This window comes from Scyliorhinus canicula, chromosome 11, assembly GCF_902713615.1.
Source record: "Scyliorhinus canicula chromosome 11, sScyCan1.1, whole genome shotgun sequence".
Taxonomy (NCBI): domain Eukaryota; kingdom Metazoa; phylum Chordata; class Chondrichthyes; order Carcharhiniformes; family Scyliorhinidae; genus Scyliorhinus; species Scyliorhinus canicula.
In genome coordinates, this window is record NC_052156.1 from 95,621,751 (window position 1) to 95,634,154 (window position 12,404).

At 49.3% G+C, this 12,404-nt stretch overlaps 1 protein-coding gene across 3 annotated transcripts in view; it reads left to right on the top strand.

Moving 5' to 3' along the window:
• The window catches only part of LOC119973207, a 296,257-nt gene that overhangs the window by 186,347 nt on the left and 97,506 nt on the right, over nt 1-12,404 (top strand). For 2 of the 3 annotated variants that reach the window (XM_038810862.1, XM_038810864.1), the window contains exon 13: nt 8,210-8,293. In XM_038810862.1, coding sequence (XP_038666790.1) covers nt 8,210-8,293 — 84 coding nt within the window. Of the gene's footprint in view, nt 1-8,209; nt 8,294-12,404 lie in introns of those variants that run through there. The other variant, XR_005462256.1, reaches the window with a different exon arrangement.

Below are 12,404 nucleotides of genomic sequence, written 5' to 3' on the forward strand. Positions count from 1 at the left end.
TTCTCTTAACCGGCCCATTCAGCCCCCTCACGTTCCAGGTAATCAGCCGAATCAGAGAGCAACCTCCCCCTCTCCCCCGCCGGCTAGCCATAGCTTATCGACTGCTCGCCCCAGGCCAGCTCGCCCCGCCTGACCCGTTCCCCATGGCGATAACGCCTCTCCTCTACCCCCCCGGCCCACGCCAGCTCTTTCCTGGCCATTCCAGCAGCAACCCGGTATCCCCCCCCCACCCCCCAGGCTAGGACCCCTCCTAGCCGCGACGCACCCTCCATGGTACTTCCGTGAGTCAGCTGACTTCTGCTGACCCGGCAGCTCCTGCCAAAACCCATCTCCTCCCGGCATGGGGTCATCCCCCTCTTGCCACACCTCCTTGGCACCGCTTCAGCGCGGGAAAGAAAACCAGTAGAGGCCACGCCCCCACCTCCAGCTCCGCCCCCCCCCTGCCCCGCAGCGCGGACAACCAGAGGAAAGCCCGCGCTTTCACACTGCCACACCCCACCCTTCCGATGCAGCTCCTCAAAATCCAGTTTCACCCCAACCCCCGGCCCCGTACAGAAGAGAACATATAAAGCACATACCCCCAACGTTCCCCACATACCCCACACCCATACCCAACAGACAAACCCACCCGGAAACAGAGCAAAAAGAAAAGCAGCATAAAAAAAACACGTGTCAAAATTGAAGAACAGCAACAGCGAAAACAGCAACGGCCATAGTGTGTCCCCAGATCCTAGTTCGAGTCCAGTTTCTCCGCCTGTACAAAGGCCCATGCCTCCTCCGGGGACTCGAAGTAGTGGTGCCGGTCCTTATATGTCACCCACAGATGCGCAGGCTGCAGCATTCCAAATCTGACCTGCTTGGCATGCAGCACCGCCTTCGTCCGGTTGAACCAGGCCCTCCGCTTTGCCACCTCCGCACTCCAGTCCTGGTAGATTCGTACTACCGAATTCTCCCACTTGCTGCTCCTAGAACATAGAACATTGAACATAGAACGATACAGCGCAGTACAGGCTCTTCGGCCCTCGATGTTGCACCGACATGGAAAAAATCTAAAGGCCATCTAACCTACACTATGCCCTTATCATCCATATGCTTATCCAATAAATTTTTAAATGCCCTCAATGTTGGCGAGTTCACTACTGTTGCAGGTAGGGCATTCCACGGCCTCACCACTCTTTGCGTAAAAAACCCACCTCTGACCTCTGTCCTATATCTATTACCCCTCAATTTAAGGCTATGTCCCCTCGTGCTAGCCACCTCCATCCGCGGGAGAAGGCTCTCGCTGTCCACCCTATCTAACCCTCTGATCATTTTGTATGCCTCTATTAAGTCACCTCTTAACCTTCTTCTCTCTAACGAAAACAACCTCAAGTCCATCAGCCTTTCCTCATAAGATTTTCCCTCCATACCAGGCAACATGCTGGTAAATCTCCTCTGCACCCGTTCCAAAGCTTCCACGTCCTTCCTATAATGAGGCGACCAGAACTGTACGCAATACTCCAAATCCCTCTGCTCATCCACACTACCAAGAATTTTACCATTAGCCAAATATTCCGCATTCCTGTTATTCTTTCCAAAGTGAATCACCTCACACTTCTCCACATTAAACTCCATTTTCCACCTCTCAGCCCAGCTCTGCAGCTTATCTATGTCCCTCTGTAACCTGCAACATCCTTCTGCACTGTCTACAACTCCACCGACTTTAGTGTCATCTGCAAATTTACTCACCCATCCTTCTGCGCCCTCCTCTAGGTCATTTATAAAAATGACAAACAGCAACGGCCCCAGAACAGATCCTTGTGGTACGCCACTCGTAACTGAACTCCATTCTGAACATTTCCCATCAACTACCACTCTCTGTCTTCTTTCAACTAGCCAATTTCTGATCCACATCTCTAAATCACCCTCAATCCCCAGCCTCCGTATTTTCTGCAATAGCCGACCGTGGGGAACCTTATCAAACGCTTTACTGAAATCCATATACACCACATCAACTGCTCTACCCTCGTCTACCTGTTCAGTCACCTTCTCAAAGAACTCGATAAGGTTTGTGAGGCATGACCTACCCTTCACAAAACCATGCTGACTGTCCCTAATCATATTATTCCTATCTAGATGATTATAAATCGTATCTTTTATAATCCTCTCCAAGACTTTACCCACCACAGACGTTAGGCTCACCGGCCTATAGTTACCGGAGTTATCTCTACTCCCCTTCTTGAAGAAAGGGACCACATTTGCTATCCTCCAGTCCTCTGGCACTATTCCTGTAGCCAATGATGACCTAAAAATCAAAGCCAAAGGCTCAGCAATCTCTTCCCTGGCTTCCCAGAGAATCCTTGGATAAATCCCATCCGGCCCCGGGGACTTATCTATTTTCACCTTGTCCAGAATTGCCAACACTTCTTCCCTATGCACCTCAATGCCATCTACTCTAATAGCCTGGGTCTCAGCATTCTCCTCCACAATATTATCTTTTTCTTGAGTGAATACTGATGAAAAGTATTCATTTAGTATCTCGCTTATCTCCTCAGCCTCCACACACAACTTCCCACCACTGTCCTTGACTGGCCCTACTCTTACCCTAGTCATTCTTTTATTCCTGACATACCTATAGAAAGCTTTTGGGTTTTCCTTGATCCTACCTGCCAAATACTTCTCATGTCCCCTCCTTGCTCGTCTCAGCTCTCTCTTTAGATCCTTCCTCGCTTCCTTGTAACTATCAAGCGCCCCAACTGAAACTTCACGCCTCATCTTCACATAGGCCTCCTTCTTCCTCTTAACAAGAGATTCCACTTCTTTGGTAAACCACGGTTCCCTCGCTCGACCCCTTCCTCCCTGCCTGACTGGTACGTACTTATCAAGAACATGCAATAGCTGTTCCTTGAACAAGCTCCACATATCCAGTGTGCCCAACCCTTGCAGCCTACTTCTCCAACCAACACATCCTAAGTCATGTCTAATGGCATCATAATTGCCCTTCCCCCAGCTATAACTCTTGCCCTGCGGGTTATACTTATCCCTTTCCATCACTAACGTAAAGGTCACCGAATTGTGGTCACTGTTTCCAAAGTGCTCACCTACCTCCAGATCTAACACCTGGCCTGGTTCATTACCCAAAACCAAATCCAATGTGGCCTCGCCTCTTGTTGGCCTGTCAACATATTGTGTCAGGAAACCCTCCTGCACACATTATACAAAGAATGACCCATCTAATGTACTCGAACTATATATTTCCAGTCAATATTTGGAAAGTTAAAGTCTCCCATAACAACTACTCTGTTACTTTCGCTCTTTTCCAGAATCATCTTCGCCATCCTTTCCTCTACATCCCTAGAACTATTAGGTGGCCTATAGAAAACTCCCAACAGGGTGACCTCTCCTTTCCTGTTTCTAACCTCAGCCCATACTACCTCAGAAGAAGAGTCCCCATCTAGCATCCTTTCCGCCACCGTAATACTGTCCTTGACTAGCAGCGCCACACCTCCCCCTCTTTTGCCCCCTTCTCTGAGCTTACTAAAACACCTAAACCCCGGAACCTGCAACAACCATTCCTGTCCCTGCTCTATCCATGTCTCTGAAATGGCCACAACATTGAAGTCCCAGGTACCAACCCATGCTGCCAGTTCCCCTACCTTATTTCGTATACTCCTGGCATTGAAGTAGATACACTTCAAACCACCTACCTGAACACTGGCACCCTCCTGCGAAGTCAAATCTGTGCTCCTGACCTCTATACTCTCAATCTCCCGTACCCCAAAACTACAATCCAGGTTCCCATGCTCCTGCTGAATTAGTTTAAACCCCCCCAAAGAGCACTAACAAATCTCCCCCCCAGGATATTGGTGCCCCTCAGGTTCAGATGTAGACCATCCTGTCTATAGAGGTCCCACCTTCCCCAGAAAGAGCCCCAGTTATCCAGAAATCTGAATCCCTCCCGCCTGCACCATCCCTGTAGCCACGTGTTTAATTGCTCTCTCTCCCTATTCCTCATCTCACTATCACGTGGCACGGGCAACAACCCAGAGATAACAACTCTGTTTGTTCTCGCTCTGAGCTTCCATCCGAGCTCCCTAAAGGCCTGCCTGACATCCTTGTCCCCTTTCCTACCTATGTCGTTAGTGCCAATGTGGACTACGACTTGGGGCTGCTCCCCCTCCCCCTTAAGGACCCGGAAAACACGATCCTCTCTTTCTTGGCCCAGCGCAGCACACACTCCCGGTCACTAAATCGATGGAACCGCACCAGCACCGCCCGCGGGGGTTCATTTGCCTTAGGCCTCCTGGCCAGCACTCTGTGAGCTCCCTCAAGCTCCAGGGGCAAATGGAAGGACCCCGCTCCCATCAACGAGCTCAACATCGTGGTCACGTACCACGGGAGATCCGACCCCTCCAGCCCCTCCGCTGGGCCCAGGATCCTCAAATTCTTTCGCCTCATGCGAACGTCCAGCTCCTCCAAGCGGTCTTGCCACTTTTTGTGAAGTGCCTCGTGCAACTCCACTTTCCCCACGAGGACCACGGCCTCCTCCTCCCGCTCAGCGGCCTGCTGCTGCAACTCCCGGATAGACACCTCCTGGGCCGCCTGAGCTCCAAGCAGCTTGTTGGTAGTCGCATTCAGTGAGTCCAGCAACTCAGCCTTCAGCTCCGCAAAACAGCGCAGAAGAGCAGCTTGCTGCTCCTGCGCCCACTTCCACCAGTCCTCAGGTGTTCCGCCGGCCGCCATTTTGTCCTTCTTCCCCCGCTTTTCTTGTGGAGCTGCTGCAGCCTTTTCCTTTGCCCCACTCCGGGTGAGCACCATAAATTATGGGGAATGCTCCTCTAGACACCTTCCCCCACCGGGATTCGTCGAGACAGCGCCGCTTGGGGCCCTCAAATCGGCCCAAAAGTCCTTAAGTAGCGGGAGCTGCGGTGCGGCTTAGCCACAACTGCAAAGCCGGTTTTCTGACCGCTCCACTCCTAGTCCAGGCCATCCACCGGTGGAGAATCTAAGAAGGAGTGTTCCCACACGGGGAAAATTCCAAACAGCACCACTACGAGCCCTTAAAAGAGCCCCAAAGTCCGAAAATAGTGGGAGCCACTGAACGTGCGGCTTAGCTCCGCATCACCGCTACCGGAAGTCCGTCTCCGCTTCTTCAATGGCCTTGGTGAGATCTTTTCACAGTTCTTCCCTCTGCTGCTAGAATTCAGCTTTCATAAAGGCCCTCAGGTCAGCTTGAGACCTATAAGATGGCCCTTCCCCCGCTAGCATGCTTGCAGAGGCTTTCGTTTGCTGCTGCTCAGACAAATCTTGCACTGTTTCTGAGGGTCTGATAACCAAGAAACATCCTATTCCTGGGGGAAAATACTCCTTGAACATTCACCCACGCCTTTTCATCGAAATTCCAACCCGTGCTGCCCAAAAAAGAGCTTATTTCTGCAACCTTAGGCAGGAGCTGCCTCGTGTGTGCTCACTCACTTCATGATGCACACCGGAAGTCCTCCTTTGATTACTTTTTAAACAATGGTACCAGGTTTGCATTTCTCCAATACTCCAGTACCTCCCCTGTGTCTGGTGAGGATTGGACATCCTCCGAGCATTTGCCATCTCCTTCCTGACCTTCAGGAACCTCAGAAACAATCCATCTGGCCCTGGCAACTTATCAACTTTCAAGGATTCAAATTCTTCGAGTACTTCCTCTCTCTTTATGATTAATCTATCCAGTATCTCAGTGTTCCTTCTGGCAGAAACCTGGGGCGGAGCTCCGGGGAGATATGCAGGGCGGGTGCAGCTCCCAGGGAGGTATCCAGGTGGGGCACGACTGGCAGTTGGAATTTAACACTGAGAAGTGTGAGGTTCCTTCTGGACTAGAATATCTGAATCATCCATTTCCTCTGTAAACACTGAGACAAAATATTCATTTAAAACCCTTCCCACAGCTTCTGCATTTTTTCCCTTATTTCCTTTTTGACTTTGTCACTGCAGTTTTTATACTTGTCTGGACTATCTGCAGTTCTTAGTTCTTTCTGCCTATCATACCCTTTCTTTCTCTGTTTGACCTTTCCCTGTATTCCTCTAGACAACCAGGGGTGGTCTAGATTTGGCAGCACCACCTGTATTTTTGGAGGGAACATGTCTACTCTATACATTTAGGATCTCTCCTTTTTAGTGCTTCCCATTGGTTTCCCACAGATTTATCCTCCAGCAATGCTGCCAGTCCACCTCAGCCAAGTCCGTCCCATTTCTGCAAATGTTACCTCCCCCACCCCCCAGGTCAAAATCTTTACTCCTGCTTTATCTCTGTCCTTTTTCATGGTAACACTGAATCTAATTGAATTGTGATCACTTTCCCTGACATGGTCACAACTGTTACTTCACCCACTTGCCCAAGATTAGGTCTCCAAGACCTCGTTTCCCAAGACTAGATCTAGAATTGCATCGCCCCTCATTGGGTTTGTCACTAATTGGGTGAAAAAAGTTTCCTGGACAAACTGCATGAATATTTCTCCCTCAGTTCCCCTTATATTGTTTGATTCCCAATTGATATTGGGATAGTTAAAGTCTCCTACTATTAGTGTCCTCTTGTTCTTAAATAGCCAGCAATTTGGCTACATATTTGATCTTCTATCTCCCTTTCACAATTTGGGGGTCTGTCTTATATGCCCAGTAATGTGGCTGCCCCTTTTTACTTCTAATTTCAATTCATAAAGCCTCACCACCCTCTGTAAAGAAACCTGCCGTGCACATCTCCTCTAAATTTTGCCTATGGACTTTAAACCAATGCCCCCGAGTGACTAATCCCTTCACCCTGGGAAAGAGTGCCTGCCCAGCCACTCTATCCATGCCTCTCATAATCTTGTAGACTTCAATCAAGTCACCCCCCAACCTCCTTTGTTCTGATGAAAACATGTCCGTGTCTATTCAGCCTCTCTGCATAACCTGTATCCAGGAATATTGAGCTTCCAATTTTGCCGCTCTGTGAGCCAGGTTTCCGTTATAACAATGACATCCTGCTGCCATGTGTCCACCTGTGCTCTTAACTCATCTACCTTGTTTGTAATGCTCCTTGCTTGACGTACAGACGGTTTAACCGTACCATTTTCTCTTCCTGGACACTTTTAAAACTTTGCTTCTCCTGCAATTCCAAGTCTATCACTCCATCTTCTATGTCACTGGCTGAAGTGCTACCTCCATTTTCCGGCTCTGAATTTGACTTATCTGATCCTCCTCCTGGGATCCCATCCCCCTGCCACACTCATTTAAAGACTCCCCAACAGATCAACCTCCCTGGGAGCTGGGCCCCACCCCGGATAGTTCCCCAAGAGCTGTGCCCCATCCCGCCCTCGATATCTCCCCGGAGTTCCGCCCCACCCCGGCTGGTTCTCCGAGAGCTGTGCCCCATCCCACCCTCGATATCTCCCTGGGAGCTGCACCCGCCCTGGATATCTCCCCGGAGCACCGCCCCACCCCGGCTGGTTCCCCGAAAGCTGTGCCCCATCCCACCCTCGATATCTCCCTGGGAGCTGCACCCGCCCTGGATATCTCCCCGGAGCACCGCCCCACCCCGGCTGGTTCCCCGAAAGCTGTGCCCCATCCCACCCTCGATATCTCACTGGGAGCTGCACCCGCCCTGGATATCTCCCCGGAGCACCGCCCCACCCCGGCTAGTTCCCCGAGAGCTGTGCCCCATCCCGCCCTCGATATCTCCCCGGGAGCTGCTCCCCTGGATGCCTGCCATTAGATAGATCCTTCCAAATTAAATTAGCCCCTGTTAGTTTGGACACAAATATCAGATTAACAAGAGGAATTTTGAAAAATATCATCACACAGGCTCTTTGGCGCTCACAATAGCTTAGTTACCAGAGAGTCAAAGATCATTGCAACTTGTAAAGGAGCCTGGAAACTATTTGTAGCAAATGTTGTGGGGCATTGGGATTAGGTTGAAATTGACAGAAGAGCCCCTGTCCCTTGCATTCTGCCCTGCCCCTCCATCCTCCACCCCACCTACCCGGCCTCACTCCATAGTCCCCTGGGTTTCGGTTTCATTTGGGCTCCCAGTGACCTCTGACAGCTCTCTGATGTTGTGTCGAAATGCCCAATACCTTGGTTATTCACCTGGCGACCACGTCCAGCAGCTCTTTTGCCACATTGGAAATTGAAGAGTGTGCCTGTGACTGGATGTAACGTACGTCTTGTATCAGGAAGGCCTGTAATTTTTGATTCTTCCCCACAGATGAGTGACATGTTCCTATACACTGAACCTCAACAATGTGGGAAATATCAACTCAACAAGATACTACCATTGATTGGCATGAAGGTAAGTGCCAGATTATCACTGGAGGAACAGTTACAGCATTGGCAACGGAGAGGAAATAGTGCAGGTATTAGAGACAGTGGGGAGGGTGCGAATAGAAACTAGCCATAGAAATACTATGGGTACAAGAGCACATCAAAGGCTGGAAATCCTGCAGCGGGTAACTCCCCTCCAGACTCCCCAAAGCCAGTCCACCATCTACAAGGCACAAGTTAGGAGTGTGATGGAACACTCTCCACTTGCCTGGATGAGTGCAGCTCCAACGGCACTCAAGAAGTTCGACACCATCCAGGACGAAACGGCCCACTTTATTGCTCCTCCTTCCACAAACATTATATCCCTCTGTTACTGATGCACAGCAGCAGCAGTGTGTGTCATCTACATGATGCACTGCAGGAACTCACCAAGACTCCTTAGACAGCACCTTCCAAACCCTTGACCCCCTACCACCTAGAGCCAGATGGTTGGTGGCTGACTGAAAACAGGACCTATTCCATCTACTGAGCCCAAAACATTGTATGCTTTCAGGAAGCAGTTAGATGTAGCACTTAGGGCAAAGGGGATCTAAGGATACAGGGGAAAGCGGGATCAGGCTACTAAGTTGGAATATCACCCGTGAACATAATGGATGGCGGAGTGAGCTTTAAGGGCCCAATGGCCTCCTTCTGCCACTATTTTTTCTATGTTGCTATGTCTTATCCTGTATGACCAGCTCCCTTTCATACAGCACAAAATAACGCTGAGGTGAAATAAAACTCCACCCACATCTCCACCATGGAGAGAATTATTTGCCCTCAAAGAAAGTCCTCAAGGTGTTCCTTTGACAAGGTCCCTCATGGCAGACTGATACAAAAGGTGAAGTCACACAAGATCAGAAGTAAGCTGGCAAGATGGGTACAGAACTGGCTTGGTCATAGAAAATAGGGTGGTGGTGGAAGGGTGCTTTTCTAAATGGACGACTAGTGGTGTTTAGCAGCGAACAGTACTGGGAACTTTCCTGTTTGTAGTATATATATAAATGATTTGGAGGAAAATGTCACTGGTCTGATGAGTAAGTTTGTGGTTGACACAAAGATTGGTGGAGTTGCGGATAATGAAAAGGACTGTCAGAGGATACAGCACGATATAGATCAGTTGGAGACTTAGAGTCTTAAGAATCATAGAAGTTTACAACTTGTCCATGCCGTTTATTTTTTATCACGAAGCTAATCCCAATTGCCCGCATTTGGCCCACATCCCTCTTTCCCATATAACTGTCTAAATGCTTTTTAAAAGACAAAATTGTTCCCGCCGCTACTACTGCCTCTGGCAGCTCGTTCCAGACACACACCACCCTCTGTGTACAAATTGTCCCTCTGGACCCTTTTTTATTTCCCCTCTCTCACCTTAAACCTAAGCCCTGTAGTTTTAGACTTCCCTACCTTTGGGAAAAGATATTGACTATCAACCTCATCTATGCCCCTCATTATTTTATAGACCTCTAAAAGATCACCCCAAAGCCCCCTACGCTCCAAGGAAAAAAGTCCCAGCCTATCCAGACTCTTCTAGCATCCTAGTAAATCTTTTCTGTACTCTTTCTAGTTTAATAATATCCTTTCTATAATAGGGTGACCAGAACTGTGCAGTACTCCCAAGCGTGGCCGTACTAATGTCTTGTACAACTTCAGCAAGACGTCCCAACTCCTGTACTCAATGTTCTGACCAATGAAACCAAGCATGCCAAATGACTTCTTCACCACCCTGTCCACCTGTGACTCCACCTTCAAGGAGCTACGAACACTAGGCCTCTTTGTAACTTCCCCAACTCCCCACCAGTAACTTCCCCAACTCCCCACCAGTAACTGAGTAGGTCCTGCCCTGATTTGATCTACCAAAATTCATCACCTCATATTTATCTAAATTAAACTCAATCTACCATTCATCGTCCCACTGGCCCAATTGTTCAAGATCCTGCTGCAATCCGAGACAACCTTCTTCACTATCCACTATGCCACCAATCTTATTTGTTTTAAATATTTTTTATTCTCCTTTTTCATATTTTCTCCCAAATTTACACCCAACAATAAACGATAATCAGTAACGAATGTAATGTCAATCCCCATATCAATAACTGTGATCCCATTCTCCCACCAAACCCCAAACATTAGCCCACATGTTAACATAAGCAAATGACAAAAAGGAATCAGGAATCACACATCATCACCATTAACACATAGAGTCCCTGTCCCCCCAACCCTCCATTAACACATACAGCCCCACACCCGGTTCAATGTGATCCAATTTTCGAAAGTGCATAATGAATAACGCCCATGAATTGTAGAATCCCTCCATCCTTCTCCTCAGTTCAAATTTGACCTTTTCAAGCATTAAGAATTCCAACAAGTCTCCCTGCCACACCAGGGCACAGGGTGGAGAGTTTGATCTCCACCCTAACAGGATCCGCCTTCGGGCGATCAACGAGGCGAAGGCTACAACATCTGCCTCCGCATCTGTTCCCAACCCCAGCTGATCCAACACCCCGAATATGGCCTCCCGAAGGCCTGGGTCCAGTTTCATGTGCACCACTTTAGAGATTACCCTAAACACCTCCTTCCAGTAATCCTCCAGCTTTGGACAGGACCAAAACATATGAACTTGGCTTGCGGAGCCTCCCCTGCAATGTTCGCATACATCTTCTACCCCCTCAAAGAGCCAGCTTATCCTCACCCTTGTAAGGTGCGCTCTATATACCACCTTCAGCTGTATCAGTCCCAACCTCGCACACAAAGTGGAGGCATTCACCCTCCGGAACACCTCACCAGAACCCCTCCTCCATACCCTCTCCCAACTCTTCCTACCACTTTGCCTTGATCCTTTTTAGTGGCGCCTTCTCCTCCTCCAAAATAGCTCCGTAAACCGCCGACACTACCCCCTTCTCCATCCCCCTGTCGTCAGCACCTCCTCCAGCAATGTGGAAGCCGGCTCTACTGGGAAGCTCTGTATCTCTTTTCTGGCAAAGCCTCGAACCTGCATGTATCTAAATATTTCTCCCTGCTCCAGTCCTTACTTCGCTCCCAGCTCCTTCATCCCGCAAAACGACCCCCCAAGAAACAAATCTTTTAGTGTCCTAATTCCTTTCTCCTCCCATCTCCGAAAATTTCCATCCCACTTCCCTTGGCTCAAATCTATGGTTCCTGTGAATCGGCATTTCCCTTGACTCTGCCTCCAACCCGAAGTGCTGGCGAAACTGCCTCCAAATTCTCAACAAAGCTATTACTACCGGACTCACTGAGTAAGTCCCCGGGGCTGTCGGGAGTGGCGCTGTTGCTAGCGCCTTCAATCCCGACCCCTCCCCAAACTCTCCTCCATTCTGACCCATTGGGAGTCGATCCCTCTGACCCAGCTCTGTATCTTCTCTACATTCGCTGCCCAGTAATAATACATCATGTTCGGAAGACCCAAACCCCCTGCCTGCCCTCCTCTCTGCAGTAGCACCTTTCTAATTCTGGCCACCTTCCCTCCCCATATGGACGAGGTAATCATCCCTTCAATCTCTAAAAAAAAATGCCTTTGGCAGGAAAATCGGCAGGCATTGAAAAATAAACAGGAATCGCAGCAGCACATTCATTTTAACCCGACCCGCCAGTGACAGAGGGAGACCACCCCACCTTGCCAGATCAGCTTTCACCCTCCCCACCAAACTAGAAATGTTGTACCTATGGAGCCCCCCCCCCCCCCCCCCCAATCTCGGGAAACCTGCAGCCCCAAGTATCTAAAGTGAGTCCCTGCCTTACAGAATGGCAGCCCCCCCCACCCCCCACCCCTGGCCGAGACACCACAAAATATTCACTCTTGTCTAGATTTTGTCTTGATATGTAAACATGCAACCAATGAACACTCAGAATAGGACAGGGTTGATCAGCAGCATCACACTCCAGCAGTTGGGTTAGAGCAAGCTGGTACAGTTAGAGTGAGTTACTACAGTTAGATTAGCAGAGAGTCAAACTAATTTGAGCACTGTGTTAATGTTCAATAAACACGTTGACCTCACTTCAGAGTCTGGAGCATTCTTTAGTTAAGACTGCATCAAGTAGCAGCCTGTGTTATCTGAAGCAGCATAACACAACATGATACC